This window comes from Perca flavescens, chromosome 6, assembly GCF_004354835.1.
Source record: "Perca flavescens isolate YP-PL-M2 chromosome 6, PFLA_1.0, whole genome shotgun sequence".
Classification (NCBI taxonomy): domain Eukaryota; kingdom Metazoa; phylum Chordata; class Actinopteri; order Perciformes; family Percidae; genus Perca; species Perca flavescens.
The window spans coordinates 27674244-27699641 of NC_041336.1; the positions used below are offsets into that span (position 1 = coordinate 27674244).

At 41.0% G+C, this 25398-nt stretch overlaps 3 protein-coding genes across 6 annotated transcripts; 1 reads left to right on the forward strand and 2 right to left on the reverse strand.

Annotated features, from left to right (window-relative positions):
* Positions 1 to 3075: 3075 nt before the first annotated feature.
* trmt11 (tRNA methyltransferase 11) lies at positions 3076 to 18094 on the reverse strand. 4 transcript variants are annotated; one of them, XM_028581651.1, is made up of 13 exons: positions 17837 to 18094; positions 13417 to 13482; positions 13049 to 13122; positions 12793 to 12874; positions 12587 to 12679; positions 12360 to 12494; positions 12108 to 12264; positions 11915 to 11995; positions 11562 to 11726; positions 11289 to 11361; positions 10900 to 11034; positions 7184 to 7304; positions 3076 to 3420 (listed from the first exon to the last, which is right to left on the reverse strand). In XM_028581651.1, exons 3-13 carry the CDS (start codon positions 13069 to 13071, stop codon positions 3280 to 3282), a joined length of 1206 nt encoding a protein of 401 aa, XP_028437452.1. In that variant the 5' UTR covers positions 13072 to 13122; positions 13417 to 13482; positions 17837 to 18094; the 3' UTR covers positions 3076 to 3279. The 4 variants fall into 4 exon arrangements, with proteins under 4 accessions (XP_028437452.1, XP_028437453.1, XP_028437451.1 ...); XM_028581652.1 differs by lacking the exon at positions 17837 to 18094 and adding an exon at positions 14774 to 15001; XM_028581650.1 differs by lacking the exon at positions 17837 to 18094 and adding an exon at positions 14403 to 14519.
* On the forward strand, positions 14885 to 16635 carry LOC114557926 (actin-binding Rho-activating protein). Its single transcript, XM_028581655.1, has 2 exons — positions 14885 to 15112; positions 15492 to 16635. The coding sequence occupies exon 2, from the start codon at positions 15500 to 15502 to the stop codon at positions 16037 to 16039; it is 540 nt and encodes a 179-aa protein (XP_028437456.1). The 5' UTR covers positions 14885 to 15112; positions 15492 to 15499; the 3' UTR covers positions 16040 to 16635.
* An 807-nt stretch (positions 18095 to 18901) lies between the features above and the next one.
* Positions 18902 to 23099, reverse strand: hint3 (histidine triad nucleotide binding protein 3). The gene is made up of 5 exons (XM_028581087.1): positions 22905 to 23099; positions 22165 to 22282; positions 21874 to 21943; positions 21182 to 21308; positions 18902 to 19859 (listed from the first exon to the last, which is right to left on the reverse strand). Exons 1-5 carry the CDS (start codon positions 23034 to 23036, stop codon positions 19812 to 19814), a joined length of 495 nt encoding a protein of 164 aa, XP_028436888.1. The 5' UTR covers positions 23037 to 23099; the 3' UTR covers positions 18902 to 19811.
* Between the last annotated feature and the right edge of the window lie 2299 nt (positions 23100 to 25398).

The following is a 25398-nucleotide window of genomic DNA, read 5'->3' on the forward strand; positions in this document are numbered from 1 at the left end:
CAGCATTGATTGTATGGCAAACAGTCTGTAGGCTGGAGTACAGTACACACAGGAACTCTGGGGGACTCACTTCTTTTTTTGGGGGGGGTACTTTAAATGCCAAGTCTGCTCAAGGCTGTCATCTAGTGGTACTCAATTTAATGATGCTGGAAAAAGATGCATCAAATTTATATCCGTGATTATTTAAAAAAAAAAAAAAAAAGGAATTCCTATAATCTCAAAATATTCTACTCTCCTCTCTTCTCTGACTGCTCCCTCTTCATTCCTCGTCTTCCCGTTCTACTTTACTCTGAGCATGGTTTGAGTTTCACACAGCTGTGTGAGGTGGGACTCCTGTGGTGATTTGTAGCATTATAATGGCTCTTGCTCTGCTGTGCTTCTCCTCCCAGACATAGAGATAACAGCTCTCACCTTACCTCGATCAGCAACTGAGGGGCTGCGGAGGGCTTCCCGGGGTGGATGAGGGCAGCGGGGGGACCCGAGGGTGGGGGCGGCAAGGCGAGAATGGGGTGGAGGGCTTGCAGGTGTCCAAACTCCCCTGGCTATGGACAGGTGCACTGCACCTGCGCCACATATGTTCAGACAGTCAATCACGTGTGTGTGTGTGTGTGTGTGTGTGTGTGTGTGTGTGTGTGTGTGTGTGTGTGTGTGTGAGCTCAGACACTCTTGAATGCCAGCTGTGCGCTATGAAGTCTCTCTCGCCTTCACACACTTACCACCCTTCCGAAACACCCACACACACACACACACACACACACACACACACACACACAGCCTTCACATACAATCTCCCTGTGACAGACACCAGGTGCCCTATACACTTCTGTGTGAATGGTTCAATGTGTTAGCCAGTGCTACGGGTCAATAATTATAACTTTCCATCAGATCTGATGGCAACATCTTGATAGATGGGGTTACCTTCTTCTTCAAGTGGTTAAAGGAATAGTTCAACATTTTGGGAAATTCACTTTCTTGCAGTTAGTTGAGAAGATTGATAGATTGATAGAAGAGTGGTATTGATCCTCTCATCTCATTCTGGACAAGAAAGCGAATTATCTAATTTACCAAAATGTCTTGTGCTTCAATCTGAAAACAAATGAGATGGACATTTAGCAACTGGTGCTCTTCTTAGTTGTTTTTAAGGCTAGGGTTTAGGTTAAAGTTATAAATTGGTTGTATATGTGTGTGTGTGTGTGTGTGTGTGTGTGCGCACTACGGTTCTGTACCAGCTGATTCAGCAGTCCAAAGGTCACTTTCAGACAGAGGGGACTTTAATCAGGAGCCATTGTTCCAAAACAGCGGCGCTATCCTCCTACAGGGAGTTCCCCTTTGAGGAAAAAGAGAGGTCTGTAGATGACAGAAGAGAGAGGAGGAGAGGGCAGAGGTGAGGCAGGTGAGGAGGTGAAGAGGAGGCTGGGAGAGGTGGTGGAGGAGAGGGGGGAGAGTAAGAAAGGATTTGGGGGAAAAGGATGAATGGAGGCAGAATAGAGCCTCTGTTGCTATAAATAGAACTTTATAAATGATAAAAAAAAAATATATATACAGTATAAAGTATAAAGAAAAAAGGGATTACGGGGAAAAAACAAGAAAGAATGGAGAATGAAGTAAAGACGGACCAAACCAATATTTAACTATTATTTACAGGTTAGGTCTCATATTATTTTATTGCCACTAAATTACACCAGGAAACTGCTCTGCTGCAGTGAGCGTCCAACATAAAACAAAACCAGATCTCACAAACAGAATTTCCATAACGTCTGGATAGCATTACGAGTTGTAGAGAGGAACACCCCCCCCCCCACACACACACACACACACACACCCTATCTAATTTTAGTCTGCATCATTGGAGACTGAGGGCTCATGAGAACATGGTTTATCACTGTATTGTGGCAGAGAAAAGACACAGCACTCCTCAAACACAGTAATAGGGGGACTGTGTTAAAACTACCATCTTCTGTTGTGGTAAACACTGGTCTTATTTACATGTGACAAGCAAAGAAATGAGAGAGAAGAAGAAGACCGATGTGAAGTCTCTCACTGGCTTGTGGAATCATTTGATTTTGCTTGATGATGATAGACAACAAAAGGGCACTGTGGGAACTGTAAACAACATGCACCGCAAACGATGGTAAGGCGGGTATCATGTGATTGTGCCTGGAACTCTCTCCCTGTGAAGCAGGGCTAACGGGGGAAGTGTGGTGGAAAGGCAGAGGCCCAACTGATAAACACAGCAAAGGGGTAATGTACGTAAAGGCCTGCTGTGTCGCTCTCAGAAGATGGATAATGAGCCAGGCTGCATGTAAACTGTGGTTGGAAAACAACAAAAGCTGCTGACTAACTGTAGTGGTGTGTGGCAAGGTGGGGGGATGCCCATTTGGGGTCCTGCCTGCACAGTGAGGCCTCTCTCGCCTAAACATGCCGCCTTTGTCTGAATAAAGCATGACTTTGGCTCTAAATGCAGTTAAACATTCTGTTTTTAGTGTTTAGGCTCTGCTACTGAGTAGTAACTTCTTTAAAAAAGTAAAAATAACAGAATCTGGAAATCCTGACATTCAATATAGAAGTAGTTATTGTAAGAGAATGAATGAATTGTGAATATAATTCAGTAAATAGGAGGAAGTAGAATGTATGTTACCTATGGAAGATTTTAAATGCCTTACGGAAAAACATGGGGAGTACTAGCCTACTCAATAACCTGTGAAAACATTCTAAGCGGCTTTGGCAGAGCTGTGAGTTTGACAGACTATTTGAAAGACAGGTGTTTGGCAGGCATAGAGTAATGAAAGACATTGCATTATGAGGAGTTGAGGATCCATTGATTTTGGAGTTTAACCTATATTTGTGACTAAAAGTCAGGATAGGTCAGCTTCTGCTGCTTCGACTTGACGATTTCTTCTTTCAACCTAATGGAAGTGTACGACTATATCACCTCTTTAATGTTCCCACCAAGTTCCCATTTAAAAGTTACTTTGTAAAAAATGTACAAAAGCTGCGTTTACCGTTAAGGCAGTCAACCGTCTTGGTGTAGTAACTGTCTTGTAGTTTTAATAGTCAGCACTCAGTTAAGGACACTTGTATTTTATCAATTTATTTGCAAAGCAATAAGTACAGGCATAAAAATAATCATAATTAAAATAGTGAGAAAGATTTTAAAAATTACAACTGTAACAAATAAGTGATCAGTTTGTTTCCCTCTTTGAGTCCATTGACAACCACGTTCTGATTCTTGGGTGCTGTTTTCGGTCTTCTATAAAGACACTCAGGCAATCGATTCGTTCATTCTCCATTGACAACAGTTTTGCTGTCCTCCTTGCCACACCTCTTGTTTTGTCCACTGAAATACTTCTCTCTGAAGGCGTTGTGCCCCTGGTAGGGGCTGAAGCGTGGGTCTGCTAGATGAGCCAGACTGTCTAATTCCTGTAAAGAGTCAAATGTAGAGGTTAACGTTTTCCCCAATTAGGAAAAAAGCTTCTTAGAGCATTTAGCCACATTATAACATAATATAATATAGTGGAATATGAACTGGAATACATTTATTTATTTTTCACCCTCCACTGTTTTTAATAGTAAAAAACAAGACTTTATCCAGCTTCCTGATGCATCTTGCTATTCAAACTACACATTTTGTTAAATAATGTTGAGTTCACAAGAATGGGACGAACGTATGACAACCCAAAATCATAATGCTGCAACTACTGGTTATGCTCGAGTACCCCCCCCTTCACCAAAAGGACCATGTGTTCACACTAAAAAAAAATGGACACTAAATTAATACAAAAGTTGAAGCAGCTCTTCCTTTCTTCAGTCGATGAAGCAACTCACACTAAATGTCAGTATAATATTGGCATCACAAGGTTTTCATACTTTTTCAATGTCTGCATATAGGAACAAGCCTGTGCTTGTGTACTGTATATTAACAATTTATATGGACTGTTATGAATCCCTTCAGCTAAACAGTTTGTCTTGGCTGTAAGGTAGCCACTGGTCAACGGAGGGATGAAGGGATGAAGGGAGGAAGAGAGATGCTGGGAAGAGGAATAATGAGGTGAGTTGAGTTGGAAGTGATGCTGGGCCTGTAATTTGTCAGCAACACCTCTTTTGCTTGCTGATGCTGCCAAGCAACCTGGAAACAGTTTCCATGACCACTCTGAGGGAAAACTCTGGGTAACAAGACTGAAAACGTAACCATGACCCCAAATTAATAAGGATATAGGGGCATAACTACACACATCGGAAAACAGTGGAAATAACCAATCAATCTTTGCCAACAACCATACAGGTGGAGGGTTGTAAATGCATAGGCAAACCACTCACCCACATCCGCACACACACACACACATCCGCACACACACACACACACACACACACACACACACACACACACACACACACACACACACACACACACACACACACACACACACACACACACACACACACACACACACACACACACACACACACACACACACACACACACACACACACACACACACACACACACACACACACACACACACACACACACACACACACCCGTGAACCCTGATGCATGAGTGCAGATAGGTGCGGATTGAGGCCTATTTGGAATAGAAAAACTCTGTGACCTGAGATAGATACCAGTCAGATAAGATCAAACAGCTGTGTGTTTGTGTGTGCGTGTCATACAGGGCCCTTTATGGGAGCAATTTGGGGTTTTGAAGTGGAATGGATGTCAGATCCAAAGATGGATTGTTTTCCATACGATGTGTGATTAAGCCATTTAGAGTTCCAGTATAAAAAAAATGAGCCAATCACAGCCAGATGGTGAGGATTTGCCCCAGGCAGACAGAGAGACACCATCACTTCCATTAGGATGACATGTAAAAAACATACACATATGCACAGAGTGCATTCATTTACATGAGACATACTTATGTGGTTATTAGGGCTGCAACAACGAATCGATAAAATCGATAAAATGCGATTACTAAAAAAGTTGGCAACGAATTTAATTATCGATTTGTTGTGTCGCGCAACTATTAGACAACCTAGTTGCGGAGCGAAAGAAAAGAAAAAAAGAGCAGAGCGGGGGTAGAGGAAATACGGAGAGAGACCGGAGAGACCCGTAACGTTGTTCTGAAACACTCGGCGGAGGCAGAGAAATCAGTACGACCCAAGTCATCCGAGGTGTGGGAGCATTTCACACTAAATAAATCAAAAACGTGTTAATTGCAAGATAAGCAAAAGCGACACGGCATGGCACAGGCGCACCACGGTGATGAGTCAGCACCTAAAACGTAAACATGTTGGAGTCCTTGATGAGGAGGAAGGGAGTTCAACAGCAGGGTAAAGTCACTACACTATCCTACTTCTGTTCCGTTCTGAAGTGAGGAACGTACCGTCCCTCCAGTAGCTCTTCTGGTGCTGCTGTTTACTCGTTATCCAGCTGACTAGCATGACAAGCTAGCGTTAGCTCGGTAATAACAGTAATAAAGCAGGGGTGGTATACTTTGCAAGACTAAAGACACGGTTTTATTCACTCGCCTTTTTTGGCCCATTCATTTTTCAATCTGTTATGTATATTATGTGCTTTGTCCCATATCAGTTATTGTTGACAAATATAATAGTGTGTGGTGTATAAACGAACTTAACTTGCACTTACTACAATGATGGTAATAATTTAATGAATAAATGTGTCTGTCTGTCTGTCTGTCTGTCTGTCTGTCTGTATCTGCTATTTGGGTTACTTACCTTTCCACAACTATTAATTAAAACAATAAGTATATGTATTGAGTTTATGTAAATTAATGCATTTTTGTTATCCGATTCATCGATTAATCGAAAAAATAATCGACAGATTAATCGATTATTAAGATAATCATTAGTTGCTGCCCTAGTGGTTATATATACAAACAATTACATAAACTACACATAGAAAACATGAAAGAACAGGCAGCACACATGCTCTCATTTTACATAAACCAAGTCATATCGGTGTTGCTGTTCATGCTCACACATAAAAAAAAAAAAAAAAAAAAACTGCAGCACTTCTGCAGCACACACAGGTTGGTACTGTGCACATAATGTTGTCATAACTATGCAACCTTAATACATAACTTATTAAAGAAGTTGTGTTTCCTACCCAAAGGATGAATAAAATTAGATGATATGGTCAACTTTAAGGTCATACACACATCGGACGAAAAAACTGTTTTAAATCCTGTAAAAAACTTGTTTTTTTCTGCACATTAACCAAACTACATTGCTAGTATACAGGTGTGATACAGTGTGTATAAAACCTGTTGGAAAAAATACAGTTATGAAAATAAGAATGTAATCAGTCCCTCCAGAAAAATGCGATTATGCGATCGCGTAATTCAATGCATAATCAGCCAAAGTCTGCATATTTATGCGGGGGGCGCATTTTTTCAAATACGCTGAACTTTCATCGCATAAATTGCCGATTTTTGCGCAAAATACGCGGGGCTTGCATAATTTCATAATCCCCGCATTTTCGTTGCAAAAAAGTCACATATATCTTAGCAGAAAGTTGAAAAATTTTGCGTTTACTTCACACAAGAGCAGCCATTTTCCCCTGTTGCCATGGGAACGTTATGAAGTGACATAATTACGCGACGTGAACATCATCGAAAAGCAGGGTGTGGGGGAATCACTTTTTTTCTCTTTTTCATCAAACCACAGTTTTTGCAAGTTCCCGCAATTTCATTGCATAAAATTGCATAAATATCCCGCATATTCCATCGCATTTTTTAAGAAAACGTGCCGCATAATCAAGGATTTTTGCCCGCAACAATCACAAAAAAACTCTGCATTTTTCTGGAAGGACTGCGTAATGCAGAATTGCACAGTGTTCTTTAATGAAGCACCCAATAATTATAATTTTCTTTAAATAAGCAGCATTGCATTTCCAGATGTCCTCAAATCCTTATAAGCTCAAACACAGGCCTTCATGAAAACTAGCTTGGCAACTAATGATTCCTTTCATTGGGGATTATTCTGCCAATTCATTCTCAATTAATCATTTTGTATCGGAAAATAGTAGTTTTGTAATTCCCCAGAGCCCAAGGTGACTGACTGAAATAACCTGCTTTATCCAACTAAAAACCAAGTCCGTTCCAAGATATTCCGTTTACTTAAACATGACAAAGAAAAGCAAGTGGAAACAGTATGCACACACCTCAGGGTTCTTGATCTTCTCCATGGTGATCAGGCGCCGCGAGGTGTGGCTGGAGAGTGTCTGCTCACAGTTACTGATGAGCCGGAGACACGGGTGGAGAGGTACCACCTCCTCACAGTACCTGAACAGGGGACACATACACACTCGCAGTTACACATCAGTCTAAGTAAGGAGCAGAAAGACAGAAAAACAGCGGCAGAGCAATTCCAATTACACCTCCAGAGCTAAATGAGAGGATTGTTTGAGGCACTAGTGAAAACAATGCACTTCCTATTCTGTCTGGAGTCCATAAAAAGACTGCTGGGACACAGACAGAAACTAATCCTGTCAAAATTACAACCCAACTGTGCCAACCATTCCGGTGTCTTTCCTTTCTCCCTCCATTGCTCTGTCTGTTTCTCTCTCACCAATCTAACCACTAAACATTTGACCAGCGCAGTGTAACCACGGCCGGTCGTTTTGTGCAAAGATGAAGATGGAAAAAGTGAGTCTGACCTGACAGGTCGACTGCTGGCTCTGTCATCACTAGCCAGGCCAGGTTATGGCCTATTAACAGCAGATGATGTATGTGTTTGCGTACATGTGTAGCACTTTCTCCTAAACACCATCCCAGTAGCAACAGTCCTGACTCAAAACCAGATTTGCACGTCACTGTTTGTCTGCCCCGTTGCCACGGCCACACGCGGGCCTCTGCGGCGATGGGATGTTTGGTCGTCAGGGTGACTAACGGCGAAGCAGCCATGTGATAATTCTCTACTGCCAATCAGGAGTTTTACATAAAACATTTGATTTCAAATGCATCCAATACATTTTTAAACGATAATGTGTATTTGTCCCATAATATTTCAAAATCCATCCAACTCATGCTCTCAATTTCACATCATGCAAATGGGACATTAGCCTCTAGTAAAAGAGCTGGTATCACTAAACGAGAGATTTGCCAAAATGTCCAGAAATGTACAGTGAAGTAAAGAGTAAAAAATTATGACCTGAAAATGAAAACATGGCTCATGTATGTATCCTCATTTACAAGCATCCCCTTACTTCTGACAACAGAGCCACTTTATTTCTTCTCTTCACTTGTTTAGGTTATAATTAGGTCACTTTATGGCTGTGATGACTGATATGCCATCATCTGTCTTGATACTTTTTCTTCCTTCATTTATTTTATTTTTTTTTTTTTAAAAGGGAAGAGAGTTTAAAGGGGTCTGACCCGGTCTAGACGCCGTCTTTTGCTGACAGGACTTGTGTCACCTGTCATCGCAGGCACGCACACACACACGCACACACACACACACACACACACACACACACACACACACACACACACCCCATTCTCATGAAGCAGACACAAACACACAATCCCCACTGTTTCTACCACAGCCATGGACACAGATATGTGGGGGGTGACAGAAACATGATATATCCCCTGTAGAGCCCCAGATTAGGCCCAGGAGACAGGCTACGTCTGGGTTTACACACACAGACACACATATCCAAAAACACACATGCAATCATTGTACACAGAAACACACACACACACACACACACACACACACACACACACACACGTCAGACTGCAGAGACAGATAGTTCACATATCTGACTTGCCTGACCTCAGACATTTATTTTGGCACAGCGATCTGACAGGCACAGAGTCAAGCACCGGTAGATGACTAGCAAAGACAAATGTGTGAACACGATGACATACATGTATGGAAGTTTTCATACACAAGACCACACACATTTATGCATTATGTATGGATGCACACACACTTATGTTGCAAGGTGTGTGTGTGTGTGTGTGTGTGTGTGTGTGTGTGTGTGTACATTTGCTTGTTCTGTCTCTCGCACACATCCATGATTATCTCATCTCCTCCCCGGTCCTATTATCAGTGACCAGAAGGATTTCCAGCCCTGCAGGGTTTTTCTCCCCCCAAACGTCCGTTGCTGCCGCTGTCTGTTGTGGTTCATACCTTTACAGTCAAACACCTGCACTCAGAGTCAGCAGTCAGCACTTCACTTTCTGCTAGCGCACACAACATTTAACAATGTGTTGTTCTTTGTTTCAGAAGATCTGTCGTATACAGCAAACGTATAAAAGAGCTGTCGGTTGTGGTGTACTGTGACCCAGCTGTATGGGCGGCAAAACCTTAACACACCTGTACACTACGCTGTATAAACGCCATCATTCACTCAGATGGAATGGGAAGGAAAAGGTTTTATAGGAGCAGTAACAGAATAGCGCTACAGGGAAATGCTGGAAGGTAAAAAACCTGAGTGGAAAAGTCCTTTGTGTGCCAGTTGACTGGACTCCAACTGAAAGAGCTACAAACACAACCCAGGTTTTCAAAGCATTTAGCAGCTCATTAACTAATATGTCATTAGTCAACTGATTATTAAACAGACATTCACTACGGTCTGTGTTACATTTACACTTGGCCATCATTTATTTACAAATTGAATTAGATTTTGTAATTAGATTTTATAAAGTGCAATCATGTTTACGTTATAATCTGTCCATGCCTAATGTTGTTTGGCTGTTAAAGAGGCGCTATGCAGTTTTGGCCATTTATTCGCTTTTTGCTGGCAGGTTTCTCTATAGCGCTCCCCCTACAGCTTCGGTATAGATATTTGGCAGCTCCGATGTTTACTTGTGTCTGACTCCTCACTCGGTCAGTCTGCCATTTCCTCTTTCTCTGTTCCTCCGACAATGCTTTCCTAGCTTTCTGCTTCTTTTTTGCCGGCTCAGCCATGATGATAGTGTGAAAAACTCCATCGCTACCTTGTTCTTATAGCTAGCCGGTTCCTGTATGTGTGCAGTGCTGTGAAGCAATCCGTTACATCACGCGATACTTCCTGACGCTGAGCCCAGCGGTTCGCCGGCCAAAAGTTGCAAGGGTGGTTTTTCTGCTCACAGGCGCTAGGGGGGAGCGAGACGACCACCATTCAACCCGAAAAAAGTCATATAACCATTCCAATGACTCCGAAACTGTTTAGTTAAGATAAATTAAGCTTAAAAAATAAAATAAAACTGAATAGTTCCCCTTTAAGGAAAAGAATTAGGCCAACAATAGATTTAAATGTTGTAGATTGTGCTCATGATCTGCGTTTGGTGAAAGTGGTTTTAAAGTTTTTTTTAAAGTCGTCTTGGTGTGAACTACAGTCACCTAAAACTAGATTATTTTATTAGCCAGAAATATTTTAATAACAGGATTACCACTCAATGTAGATGTCCTGTTACTGCTAATTCATTGTTTGATGTAATTTGCTGTTGTGTTATTAGCCTGTTATTTGTCCTTTTATGTGAAACTCTTTGTGCTTCTGTCTTGGTCAGGACTCCCTTGTGAAGGACATTCTGAATCTCAATGGGAATATTCCTGGTAAAATAAAAAAAAAATAAAAGCCTGTATTGTGCAATTCTGGTTTATGGTTTTAGCCTGCCCCCTATTGATACAAATTATTATTTGGAGAACAGCACCAGCAAGAGGAGTTTCCAATCCAGGCCTATGAGGACAAAGTACATTTAAAATCTAGTATCAAAATATAAATCTCCATGCACTGAAACCTGTTTTTAAACAACAACAACAACAACAATAAAATTGTGAGGCTAACGCTTCCTGAAATAGTGACTATCTACCAGCAACAGGCTCATCATTCTAAAAGACCTTTATATTATCAGCTAATGACACCGCACAATAAGTATGTTTACTCACTCTGGTCTGTAGACAGGCAGCCAATAGACGAGCCTCCCGCCCAAGACCAGGTGGTGGGCAGAGAAGTTTAACAGATCTGTGAAGATGTCACTCAGGTGGTACGCCTGTGAGACAGGGACGTGAGACTCGGCATAGCTGGGCAGAAGAATCAAATGAACACAGACGGGTTTAGACCGCAGCAACACACGTAACATTTAGCATGACAAACAAAACATTAATGAGTTCCTCTAAAAGCAAGTTTTTCATTTTTCAAGTGCACCAAATTGGGAAATTTACTGAGAACAAATAATCCCAGGCTAGCCCTGCTGTGGTTACTAACTGATATTCATGCCATGATACAAACTAAGGTGAATTGTGTCATTAAGTCATAGAGTGTCAGGTGAACTTACAGGACATCAGGGGGTCTAGTAACGTCTTTGTGGGAGCCCGTTCTCCGTGTGGACTCACGGATACCGTACGGAGCTGACGTCAGAAGGACACACGGGAACCACAAACAACAAAACAAAAGACTAAGTTTATTGCGTTATGGGAGGAATGCAGCTGGAGCACATGCTTGCTGCAATACTGCTTCAGTGAAGAAAACACAAAAAACACACACATTTATCACGTTTTCATACCCAAAGTGTTAATAGTGGTCTGCTAAGAATAAACCAAGGACCTACGATCAGTAATGATGGCATCAAACAGAGCAGCCTTCCTCCACACAGGCTTGGATGCATCAGACACCATTACATCTACATACATCTCCTCTGTTCCATACTGCCGCAGGTTGGCTCTGATATTCTCATCAGGCCCTCGCCACTTCTGGTCTTTGCGGCTTGACCGGCCTGAAAGACAAAGGCCCTTTTAGGAAATTTGGATAGCATCTGAAACTCAGAGCAGGATCCTGCCACTGTTGGTTCGGAACACAGAAATGACCTGAAAGCATGATTGAAGTATACGATGATGACACAATCTTACAATATAAGAGACTGCAGTTGATGTGCCATGTAAGGTCCAAGTAGCCAAAACTTACCTCTGCCATGAATGGTGTTGTAATCAATATCCATTCCACAGACGTAGGCTCTAAAATGAGAACATGCTACCAACAGGCTCCCTAAAACAGGTCGAGAGACAAAGAACTTTAAAAACCATGTATTTCCCAAAGCGTGCAACTGTCTATAGCTATCTATGTATGTGAGTGGGAGTCAGCAACAGGATTATCTCACCTGTGCCAACAAACGGGTCAAAGACGAGATCGTTCTCATTGACTTTAGCGTGGTTGGCCATAATGAATGAGAGCCCAGCATCCATACTGGTGTTCCCTATGAAGTGTCTGTTCTTCACACTGTGTGAGCGGATCAGTTCACGCTGTCCATCCGCTATCTGGTGCAGGGGGGGGGTGTAAAAAGATGAAGAGTCTTCAGTTGCAGATCAGCTCTTACTAGTCAAACGTAAACAAGGAGTCAAATGTATCTCACCCATCGGCCAAAATAGATGTAGTTTGGATGCTCAGGGATGTCGTTGGGGTCTGTGCCGTAATCTTCCAACAAACAGAAACAGTGCTGAGGGCTCTTCAGGCTCACAGCTCCTTCAAACGGAAGAAACTCCATAGCCTGGTGCGAGAATACTAATGACATTCTGTACATACAGTACATACAGGCAGATTCATTTATACACAAACACACAAAAAACACACACAACTTACATCAATCCTTTTGATTCTGTCTGCAAACTCCAGAGTCTTGTTGAAAGTATAGACATTGATTCTGTAAGTGGAGTCTTTTTGCATGAATGGTGACTGTAGGGCAATGTGGAGGAAGAGCACAAACAGAAATTAAACATGTTAGCTTCAACTCATGTATGTTTCATATGAAAGTTTGCATAAAATGTCATTGCTGTAGCATCACGAACCATGTTCTCCGATGGGTAGTTCAAGAGGGATGTTCTAAGTTCACTGTGTGTTTTTCCGTGGCCCCAAAGTTCAAAAGCAGACCTGCAAGGATGATGCAACATGAACTACAGCTTCATCTCAGCCACTATAGTACAGCCAAGGAAACAAGGCACAGATGAAGAGGGATATGACAATATGTGCAGCATATGTTAAGGCCATTCCATCACTACAGGTGCACGGCCATCACTTACCTTCCGACAAAGCTAAAACACTTACTTTGCACAAACGGATCTGGACATGACACTGCAGACATCCTCCCCAGACAAACCGTCCAGACACCAGAAAGGAGACTAGAGAGAAGAGGCAAGAAGACGAGTGAAATGGGAGTCTACAGGACAGAAACCTTCGGACGTGGCTGCTGTCAAATAATTGGTCATCACAGTCAATCACTTTATTAGAAACATTAGATAAGATATTCTTTATTATCCGTTTAGGGAAATTTGTTTTGGACTCCAAGCTGCACACATAATGCCTTGACAGTTCTATTACAAAACAATACAGCACCAATTGTATCAGTCACAACGACAGATTGCACGGATGGGAAAATAAAGATTCAAAATATGTGAGATGTTTGATTTGCAAACCTTTTCTTTGAAGTTTCCACTCGGCTGGAATAATTTTCCTCTAAGAGCCAGCAAGGCCTTAATCTCCTGCAAGAATGAACAACATATAAATCATAACTACTAGGGGTGGGGGGGGAAAAAATCGATACAGCATAGTATGTGTGTTTGTCTGCTTGCTTGACAATCCCATTTTGCAGCAATAAAATTGAAGTGAGAGGAACAAACGGAGAAATGTATCTTTTTAGATAAAACAGATGTTGACAAAGTTTTATTTTGGGGACATCATTTGAAATTGGGAAAAAATTTGAAGTTAGGGAAAAAAGTAATACATTGCAATATATCGCAGAATATTGCAAGATCTTTAAAATCGCAATAATATTGTATCGTGACAGAAGTATCGTGATGATACTGTATCGTGAGATCTCTGGTGATTCCCAACCCTAATAAATACTCCCATATGCATTACAGTCTAGTTTTTACAGCCTTGTTTAGAGCAGTACTCCTGTGAATGTGTATCATCAGTGAGGATCCCTGTGGGGTTAAAGGACAGGACACCACAGGAGTACATTTAAAAACAACTCAACATGATTCTGATTATTTATAAGTGTGTACTACTGCGGTTTACGTCTATGTAAAGTCATATACTGTAGCTATATCCACTTGTCCAGGTGTGCGAACGTGCATTTTGGTCCTATTCACGTAGTAAGATTTCCAGATGGGCATGCATTTATGATCATAGGCTAGAGAGTGAGCTACCACTTTACCAACATGTCGATGAAGTGCTAATGTGTTATCATCATGTAATAAAACGTCGAGATATTCTCACGTGAAACCAAAGCCTTACGCCGTGTTGACCGTTTAAATTAGCACATCATGTAGCGTTAGCTAACTAAAGTTAATGCAGCACACACCGCGGGAGCAGGGACTCGTCTGCCAAATTCTGCTCTTTTCACGAACAACTAACAATAAGAGACAGATAGGAACCGAGAGTAGTTTATGAAGGTTACCGGCAACCTGAAGTCCAAATTATCTTGGGCAAGGTGTAGCAGATACTGGAGGCATGATCGACTATTGGAGGTCGCCATATTTGTTGCAGATTCAAAATACGTCCGGTTTGAAACCGGGCAAGTAGGAACAGAGTACCGCTTGGTTGACCTAATAACCATAAATGGAAAAGAATGAGGTTTACGATACATTCAATTGTGCAAGGTGTTTGGGTTTTTTTGTACATTTTTATACGTCTACAGGCGGCATAACTACTGTTTTCACTAGCTGCTTATAGTTTGACATTTTATTTGGCGACCTTGTCAAAATACCTATATTGTTGTTGATGTTTAATCAAAACAATTTATGTCACCTAGAAGCAATTTATTATTACCCATGGGTGTATTTTGCACTCATGTCCGAGGATAAACCCCTCTCTCCTCTCCTGGCTGTAATCTCCTTTACTTCAGAGGCACTTGTCCTCGCCTCCCTCTCTGATCAGTGATTGGCTGTTCGGATCTTCTCTAACAGGCCACTGGCCGAGACAGATGTCCATCAGAGCGGTTTTCCCTTTGGACAGAAAAGCATCCGCACTCTTGCTACCGTCAGCAGTGCTGCAGTATTGTTAAATTGTTCTATAGTTACAGTGTAACCACCTGATTTTTGTTTTTGCACTTTGGCTACATTGAAACATTCTTGCAGGTGAAGGGAGGTTCGAGTCAGCGTGGGACATGTAAGTTGGATCATGTTTAATTGTTTACTCCAAATGTCTGAAGGGCTGTATAGACATAGGGCACCTTACAAAGCTGTGTGTTAACTTGTTCTAGTTTTGATGATGACTGATATTGATATTGTTAAATAATATGTTCACCTTTCTTTAGTTTTTATGAATTGTCAATTTAATTTGTTGCTCAGATTGTGGACTAAAACTGTCATCCAAAAAAAAAAAAAAAAAAGCCTACATAACAGGAAATCAATAATTAGGCAAAATATAATGTTTATCCTAAAACCTAGAGATTATTTAGATTATTTTAGTTGTTATTTAAATAATAAAGTAATAAAAACAGCAAAGTGCTATTTTATTCCTGTATTCCTAATCTTCTCCTCAACAGAGACAGTGATGGGGCGGGACAGCCAGATCACAACCATCATGGAAACAGAAGAGGACGTCCCACATCCTGCTCAGTTTAACGATGACACTGCCGCGTGCTCCGTTTCTGTAAAAGGCTTAAAGGAGAACTGGCAGAAGTGGTCTGACGAGCACTTGGAGCACCAGAAGCACAACCCCTTCAGTCACGACACCAGGCCGTGTGTGGTGGTCCCTCAGAGGGGGCAGGACCACTATGGGAGACCCCCGCAGGGGTCCATGACGGAGCAGCGGGGGAAGGATGCTCACACACACATCAGCAGAGAGGTTGAGGAGCTGTGTGAAGTGATAAGGAACATTGGAGAGCCAAGAGACAAAGATGGGGATGGAAGTGGCAGCGAAGGCGGAGTTATCACTGTGGAATTTGGGAAACTGTTTGAGCATTATGTGACGATCTCTAATAAACTGGTGGGGATTCTTCTAAGGGCGAGGAAGCAGAGGCTGGTTGACTTTGAAGGGGAGATGCTGTGGCAGGGGAAGGATGACCATGCAGTTGTCACTCTGTTGCAGTGATCAGAAACTTGGATTGGTTTTTATGCCTTGATTCATGTTACATACACGCAGTGGCAAATATGAAGCTATATCATGGCAGCACTCACTGTGGTATTCAGATAGCAGGGGGACTGCAGTAATTGTGCCTTAGTCCCGTAATGGCACTCTTGTAGAGAAAACACTACCTTCCTGAGGAGTGTACATTAGGCTTACTAATGCATTTTCTCCACATGCTAAAAAAACACACAATGTACTAAAACTGTTTCTGAAGTGCAGATACATGCAGGGGCTAGAAAAAGTCATGTACAAACCTGAAATGAATGCAGTGACATAATTAATCACAATAACAAACGTTACAAAATGTGGGTCATAGCAGATGAAATGCCGATTAGCAGCATTTGTCAGAAAGCAAAGAGGTTACTATCAGCATGTTGGCACATGAGTTTTCAAAGCAATTAACACTAGCACTTAAAAAAGGCCAAACTGGTTGTACCTAAAATGCAGGTGCATCAGAATCAATCAAATAATTCAATATCAAATAACAACAAAATCATATGTCAAAGTGAATGGAATCATGACAGGATATGCACAATTAAAAGTTAAACACAAATAAAGAGAAACACTGGTCATACTGTATGTTAAAACAGAGATGTGACTTTATGTATGGGGGGTTTAACCTAATATATGATCCTATGGTAACTTAGTTACTTCAAAAACAGACCTGCCAACCTTGAAAAACTTTTTTGAGTAGCAACTTACTGATTTATTGTCGAAGTTCTGGTTCATGAACACGGCGGCACGCACACGGAATAAATGTGCCAATAAATGTCAAATCTGTATACATTTTAAACCCTAGAAAATAATTATGTTCAAGTAGGCTACTTGAATTAAATAAAACAATTTAAATTATCCGTCATATTTAATACAATTAATTGGATCATAATATAATCCAATAAAATAAAATATATTACATTGCATAATGAGCACTTTTACTTTTGGTACTTTAAGTATATTTTGATAATACTTTTGTACTATTGGGAAGATGTTGAATGCAGGACTTGTAACTGACAAGTAATTTGTAACTCTACAACACAGTTTTTTCTACTTTTACTGCAATACATAATCTGAGTTAGTCTTCCACCTCTGTCTGTAAATCACCAACAGTCGTGCATGAATACCTGCAGCAGTGTTTAACACTGAAAACACAGCTCAGTTCAGCGTTTACTTGCAGCTCTGCTACAGTAGCAGATAACCTTTAACGTTACCTGCCGGTCACATGGTCTCTCACAGTGAAGTCCTGCACGGATCAACAGACATTATAGTCGGCCGGCTGCTCGCTCTCTTTGTTACGCACACCGAGCAGATTGATGCGCTCATACAGAGCCAATCTTTGCAGATGTTACCGCTCGGTGTTTGGCTAGCTAATAAGCCGTTAGCCTGTTAGCTTGAGCTTTGAAGGCGCCGAGCGGCCGGCCAGCCAAAGTCCGACAGACACCGACACATTCCGCACATCCTCCGCTCAGTTTAACCGCTAACCCCCCGGTACCGGTCAGAGAGGCGTGTCTCGGCCCGGTGCGTCCAGCGACGGGCTCCGGTCAGTTTTTAATTAGCCTACATTACAGTTAATTTTGTTACGGTATGAACTTAATCCTAGGAAAGGCAAAACATATAAGACCTTTGTAACGAAATCCAAGACTTTATAAATGCAAGGCATTATTTATAATAATATAAATACATAATATTTCTCCAAAGTTGACAGGTAGGCTACGTAAATTAATTCATTTCACAATTTCACCTATCTACATCAAATCAGTTTACCTTTGCAAGCACCGTCCTCCCTTGGGGAAACCAACTAAACTAAACGGGAATGAGAGAGGAATGAATAACACTTGCATTTGATGCTTTCGTTTTACTATCAGTTGCCGATATCCCATGGATGTATTAGCGATATCCCCGCTTGACATTAGAGGAAGGGACCCGACGGTGTGATTGGTCGAGCATTTCCAGCATGCTCGTGGCTGCTACCTGTTTTAGCCATAAGTTTTAGCTGCCTAGTACCATCAAGTGTTAGACTGAGACGGCTACTGCACGTCAACGAGTGAACTCAAAGCAGTCACCTGATTTTCGCGTAGTTAAAGTGACAAATCGTATCACCGTATTTTGATGTCAAAATGCGTATCTACTACGCAAAATGCGTACAGGTAGGCATGTCTGCAAAAACAGTACATTTTCATGTATTCACATATACTGTGTTGCTAAAATAGGATCTTAGCTGAACAAATCCTTCCCTATATTTCCTTGCTAGCTTTTTAATGTGGGGCAAGTGGTGGAGTGAGCAGCTGACATGAAGTCAGAGTGGTTAATGAGTCTGAATCCAAAGAGAACATGAGGCTGCCTGTGACAGACAGTATGGTGCTATAGGATGAACTTGATCTGACTTGGCTTGGGTACCTCGGAGCATGTATTTATTACAGGTCTGCTTTGTAATTAGAGAACCTTGTTACAGTTGGAACTTTGTATACCTGCAACACACTGAGATAGATGTACAATAAACTACAAATGCTGCTTTAATGAAATAAGAACTCCACAGTACACTATGCATTGACTGATAATATATGCCATAATAACCGCTGCTATTAAAACTAATGGCCATGCAAATAATTTTTTTTTTTAGCATAAGGCAGAAGTAGATTGGTCAATTAGCAAGTACTGCTTATGGTATTATAATAAAGAAAGAAAAGTAACAGCGTCCTTCATTTTATTGTGTTACTGTGGATACTGTGGATGTGAACTGTAAGCACTGACTGGAGTAGTTAAACTAATGACTGGGAGAGAAGTGTAAATTGATACAGTATCTAGGACTCACTATAGTGGGAACACACCGAGGAGCAGCAATGTAATATTTATTCCAAGTTAAATTAATTCTTAAAGTGCATACACTTGTGTACAGTACATACAGTTTGGTTTTCTGTCTTTACATTCCTTAACATACAGTAGTATCGTATGGCATATTCACTTCATGCACAATACCGTTAGTTCATCTTATATATCTTAACACAATCCTAGGACATTGCATCAAATCAAACGTGAGATGAGCATGTATAAACAGATACCTGGCTATATTTTAGTGCTTGTTGAGATCATTTAGCATTCTTTACAGTGTTAGAGGATCACTTAGCTGCTTCCACTGTAGAGGAGCCTTGTAAATAGTTAATAATACTCTGGGATTTTTGACCCACTTCACCAAGGCCACAAAATTATGAGATAACTCAACATAGCTGAGGAACCTTCGGTACACAACTATCCAACGTGTTATGTCAAAATGTGAATTAGACAAATTAAGTTTTCTTAGTTATAGTTTTTTCTCAATTACACATGCATACAATCTGATTTTCAAAGCATTAAGCATGCCAGGAAATAAAACAGCTTGTGAATTATATTGGCTATCTACTGTTGTACTCAACTTTCCATTCAGTAAAAAGAAAAAACGCCTTCAACAATTTCTTTGGCAATTACCAGATGAAAACAGGGGAATCAAACTGTATGCTATACGTGGTCCATAAAGTAAATGCATTTTTTTTTTTAAACGGAGGATTAATTGAGATTTAATGAACTCCTTCTGTAAAAAAAAACATTTTAAAAATCATTTGTGTGACATGTCGCAAGCAGCAAGAAACAAGATACTGTCATTAGCTCTCACAGACAGCAACTTTCAACATGACCTCTGCAAGAAGGTGGATGTTTCAGTCACATCAAAGTCAAGTACTGTCAGAACTGGATCCAAAGCGAGGGATTAGTTGGTCTCTCCTTTAGAGTTGAGAAGCTCAATCAGCTGGTCTGCCTGAAAAACATGAACAAATGTGGACAGGATGCAAATTAGACTTAAAACTCCACTTGCATAAACTAAAGTATGGTGGCACCACAGGGTTGTTGTCACTAATTACTAAACTAAATAGCATAATATAGTAAAATAGTCATTTACATTTATAATAACTATAATATAATAAATATAATATAATAAAGAACTGTAAATCCCTTGTGCAACAGGGGGAAGAGCTTGGCTTTCATTTCAAATGAAGTGTAAGTTTTAGTTTAAAGTTTTTTTTTAGTCATGTGTAGGTTAATACAGGGTCAACGGTGCAATGAAATGTATTTGATGAGAGAACGGGTCAGCTCAGCAATAAAAGCACTAGCTAGTAAAATACAGCACTAAATACATATATGAAATTGAGGACTGTGTGTAAAAGTTTATCCAACAGTTAAAGGTCCTATGACATGGTGCTTTTTGGATGCTTTTATATAGGCCTTAGTGGTCCCCTAATACTGTATTTGAAGTCTCTTTCCCGAAATTCAGCCTTGGTGCATAATTACAGGCACTAGAGCCAGTCCCACAATGAGCGTTCCTTAGGATGTGCCATTTCTGTGTCTGTAGCTATTGAGGAGGAGAGAGGGGGGGTAAGGTGGAGGGTGGGGGTGTGGCCTTGACCAGCTTGCTGCCATGGTTGTAGCTCTATTTCCTCATGGGCGGGCCAAATTTCTGGGCAACTGTGGGCAGCAGGCAAAGCAGAGAAAGGGGAGGGAACCTTTCCCCTTATGACAACATTAAGGGAAGATTCCAGATCGGCCCATCTGAGCTTTCATTTTCTCAAAGGCAGAACAGGATGCGATACTACAAATCCCACTATGGCCACGCCAAGAACCGCCCTTCCATTTCTAGGCACTGTGGGACCATAAGCAGGCTGGGGGAATGCATATTAATGTTAAAAAATCCTCATAAAGTGAAATTTTCATGCTATAGGACCTTTAATACAAGCAAATAAATCACAAAAACAAATTTTCACACATAAATACTTTTGAACTGAACTTTGTTACTGGTTGAGATGCCTGAAACTATTAATTTCAGAATGAGAAAAAATAACTAAATCACTAGCTCAACAGTCCTTACACATTTAACCCAAGCTGCCTGCATGAGAAAGACACTTTATGAAGAAAACACATTTTCACGTGGTAAGATGACAGTCGACCTATTTTGCTTAAATGTAGCCTGATGGTGCAAACATATGAGACTGAGAAGCAATTATTTTATCTTTACCAATCCTTCATTTATATACCATTGCATGTTTAGTACTGGAGCACAGAAGAAATAATGATGAGGAGGCTTACCGTAATAAACCAATAAGAGTTGAGTCTGTAGAAGAGGCGGGACATGAAGCCAATTTGACTGGCAGGTGCCAGGACATGAAGGTGTAGGTGTGTGACAGAACAGAATGGGGGCCAGTGGAAACCGAACCTGCAGACAAGGGAAAGGGAATGCACACAGGCACCATGGTTTAGGATATGATAAGTGTTTTCTAAACTGTTACATCAACAAAGCAACGTACAGTACAGTAAATGTAAGCAAAGCCTAATGATCAGTCAGTAAGAATTATACATCAGTCTACATATCGATAACAATTTCCATTAGATTAAGTACTACTGTTCTCTAGGTATAGACAGTTCACAGTTTACATTGTTGAACTGATAGTGTGACGATGTGTACTGATGATGAGTATAATGTTCACAAGCTCCTGGCATCACTGTGATTAGTTAGTTGATTTGTCTAGACGGGCATGCTGTAGTGTTGATTATTAGTACTGGTTGTTCTTAAAGGTGGGACAATTCACCTCAAAATAATTTGTCAGTCACTATTTCTTAACAGAAAACCTCAACTGGGTCTTTACCTGAGGTTTATGTCATCGAGTGACAAAAGTTGTTTCACAAAAAAATGTTTGGGGGTCACATCGTAGCACTTACATTCCTGAGCCACTAGTGTGAAGAGCTGCGAACTACAAAATGTACCACTGAATGTAGTTCACCTGACATCGCTGAGGTCTGTTACGCTGTTTTTCTGGAGGATCTCCTTCCCTGTCTCGACCATCCGCTTCACTGGTTATGACAACAAAAACACATGCAATTTTCCATTACAAATAAGCCAACTAGATTTTATTCAGCTGCAGAGTAGTTAACACCAGTCCACATGATCGGTTAGCAATGACCTGTCAGTGGAATTGAATTTAGCAGCAACATGCAGTAATCTATACAATTATTTTCGAAGTGCAACCGTTTCAACAAGCATTGGTAAATACGGTGTGTAGGTTAAACCTTACCCAAAGGCACATGGTCCTTGCTGAGTGTTTTACAATTCCCTACATGTTTGGTTGGGACGACCAGGTAATGGTGGGGAGCTCCAGGTTTAATGTCTCTAAAACATGAGATCTCCTCATCCTGCAGCGGAGATTGATGAGCATGTTAGCAAATACAAATTAATAAATCAGCTGGGAAAAAAGAACGGGTAGAAGGGTGGGGACTGTGGTGTTAATTGCAACCTTATTTTTTTTAACTACATGTTAGTTAGCGTTTTGTTGTAAGTCTATAAATCACCAAGCGGCAGTCTCTTTTCAGCTCTTTATCATCTCTCCCACAGCTGTGGTTTCCAAACTGGAAGCTCCAGTGAGTGTGTCTTTGAGGAGATCCCAAAAAATTTATTTATTTAGAGTCCTTATTTGTGAAAACGTTTGGCAAATATAAGCTTCATAACAGGACCAATAAGCCGGCACAACCTGCACGGAGTGCTGAGGTGTACCCTGCAATACACTAGACCAGCATAGAACTACAAACTAGCATATAGCACTCAATAAAAAGGGGGTAGTTCAATTACTGCACACAACTTAGTCTTTCAACAATAAATCTAGCCCAATATTCAAAAAGCCACTAACGTTATACATGTGTTACAGAGCTATACACAGTATATTTACGCTGCTTCTTAACCCAGCTGTTTAACAAGAAAGCATGCTAAAGCTAGCTAGCTTAGCACTTCATATTATTTAAACATTGCCAATATTCTTACACAGTGAAGAAGCTCCGTGCCCATTTCATTGTTTACGATCTTGCAGAAAATACATTTCTTTTCATATCCTTCAGCTGGTACGCTCCTGGTTTTGGAAACCTGATCAGGTTGTGTGGCCTTGACTCCTGCCATTGTTGTACAACAGTACAACGAATTGTCAAAGGTAAGACCCGCACAGTCGATCCCAGAGGTCAACGAGCTCACAAGGGGAAACCGAAAGATTGTCGATCCACCTTTCTCGACTCTCAAATTTATGTCCATGTAGTGCCGTGTTTTGACGCGAGGAGTCGCCAGTGATGGCGAAAGCTATTCAGCAAATTGGTTCATTTCTCGAGGCTTTACTGTAGTGATGGCGAACTGAAGCAGTGAAGCTTTCAAGCCAATTGTATCGAAAAAAGGTTCACTACTCGAAGCTTCAGAACTCTATGAGGACATCTGGTGGTGAAGTTAGGGATAGCATTGTGCCAACCTGTTTCACAGTTATTAGCCATGAATGACTTTAGAGTAAGCCCGACCCAACCCGAGCCCGTGCGCGTTGTGTCCAAGCCCGGCCCGACACATTAATTGGAATCATGAGCCCGATTTTAACCCGACACTTTTTTAATACGTCTGACGTTCTCATACAATTCAGAGTTGTTTCAACTGAAAATCTGAAATCTGTTTAAAATGATCTTAATGAATAATGCAACAAGGACGAAGCATGTAAACTGCGCTGTTTGTTTATTCAGAATGGAACGGATCGCAAATGGATCTGAATGAAGAAACGTAAAAAAAAAAAAAACTCAACGTATTTCTCTGTGAGGGCTTGCCTCGCCCTCACGCTTGGAGAAGTAAGAGGACGTTGAAGGCTGACTATCATCTTTTCTGCCACGGCAAGCCTGCTTCATGTGTCTGTTCATCATCCAAGTCCCCGTTTTATTTGCTGTTGTAGGCGTACAACAGCAGTCAAATTGACAGTCAAATTGACAGCGTGCCGCACTTAATGCACTCAACAAAGCCGACACATATTGTCACTGCCCACGACTTGTTTAAAATGGTTCCATACCTCCGACTTTCCTCCAAACTTGCTCAAAGGTAATTCTCCTATTTCTGATTATAACATAGCTTTCTCCCCACCCAATTAGGCTATAGGCCTAGTAAAAAACACAAAAGCTTGATCAAGGGCCCGGCCTGGCCCGGCTCGGCCCAGGATAGTGGCGGAAAATAACGGCCCGGCCCGAAAGTCTGGCGGGCTCGGGCTTGGGCAGAGAATCTAAACTCTACTTTAGAGTTGAAGATGAACACATTTTGAGTATGAATTCATTGATAAATAAATAATGACATAAATAACTAAGCCTATATGTGGGACCTTGCATAAATAAAAATGTAATTGCCTTCTCCGCCAAAAAAAAAAGAACTATAAAGTTAGGATTTTGGTTGTGAACTGTCTTGTGTTTGAAAACAAATACATCAATTTGGGAGGGAAATGAATGAAGAACACATTGCACATTGCACACTCATTTCTGTGATTAAGTCTATGTAGCCTAGAGCAACATTGTCTCCTCAGCCAAATAGGTGAGATAGGCAGTGCAAGGCACTCTAAACTCTCTTTTATAAACTCTCTACTCACTATAAACTAGGCTACTCGCTATGAACTTTCTATTGGCTATACACTTTCTTACTGGCTATAACAATCTCTCTATTAACTAACTCTCCTGACTCTGTTGACTCTCTACTGCAACAACCCCAGCCCCGTGTCGCGCTGCTGGCGCAGCTTTTGAATTGAACTTCAAAGCAGTGACGTGGGTGTGTGTGAAACGAAGCTTCGGACGTCACTGGTCACGTGATTATCTCCAAACGAATCGAGCTCCGATACAAAGCTTCATTCCAAATTGGTTGATGTTTTCGCATGCCTCGAAGCAGAGGGTTCACGGGTAACATCACTACTTTACTGTAAATGCACACAAAGCCACCTGTTGGCCAAAGTGTGTAAGTACAACAAAGTAAAACAGGCAATGACTGCCAACAATGAAAAAAAGAATCTATTTTGATGTAATCCATTTATAGCACACCAATTCGGGTCTTTTCTGATAAACATATGATTGTATACCAATTTATTTGTCTTGTGAGTATGCAAAACCGTAACTTAAACAGTTGTTTATTAACCAAATCTCTGCCCTAATTCCAAGAATAAATCTGCAAGACCTCATGTCTAATTGTAGCTCCTGACAGAGAGGATTTGTTTGTGATCATTGATTTGTAGGATTATAGGGCTCTTAGATATTTGCTCCTTACTGCTGATGGTACAGATGCAACCGTGATTATACTTCCCTGCAGATTTTCAAATAACTTTTCAACCCACCTGACTGCTGATAAATTCTCAAATTGACCATCTTAGGCTATAGCCTACTGAAAATATGTTGGCTAGCAACTAACATTTAGATAAAGTAATGTTAAAGTATGTCCAAGCTAGCAGATATTTCACTCACGGGGCTCTGCATAATGTAGGGCCTTT

What these genes read in the sequence shown, in the direction of transcription:
- LOC114557926 (XM_028581655.1), top strand. Translation starts at nt 15,500, where the DNA reads ATGGGGCGGGACAGCCAGATCACAACCATCATGGAAACAGAAGAGGAC.
- trmt11 (XM_028581650.1), bottom strand. Translation starts at nt 14,480, where the DNA reads ATGGCGACCTCCAATAGTCGATCATGCCTCCAGTATCTGCTACACCTT. An exon ending in ACAGAATCAAAAGGATTGAT is followed by an intron (nt 12,495 to 12,586) that starts GTAAGTTGTGTG and finishes TTCTCGCACCAG; the next exon opens with GCTATGGAGTTTCTTCCGTT. An exon ending in CAACACCATTCATGGCAGAG is followed by an intron (nt 11,727 to 11,914) that starts GTAAGTTTTGGC and finishes TTTGTCTTTCAG; the next exon opens with GCCGGTCAAGCCGCAAAGAC.
- hint3 (XM_028581087.1), bottom strand. Translation starts at nt 23,036, where the DNA reads ATGGCAGGAGTCAAGGCCACACAACCTGATCAGGTTTCCAAAACCAGG. An exon ending in GCACGGAGCTTCTTCACTGT is followed by an intron (nt 22,283 to 22,904) that starts GTAAGAATATTG and finishes TCTCCGCTGCAG; the next exon opens with GATGAGGAGATCTCATGTTT. An exon ending in ACTCTTATTGGTTTATTACG is followed by an intron (nt 19,860 to 21,181) that starts GTAAGCCTCCTC and finishes CATGTTTTTCAG; the next exon opens with GCAGACCAGCTGATTGAGCT.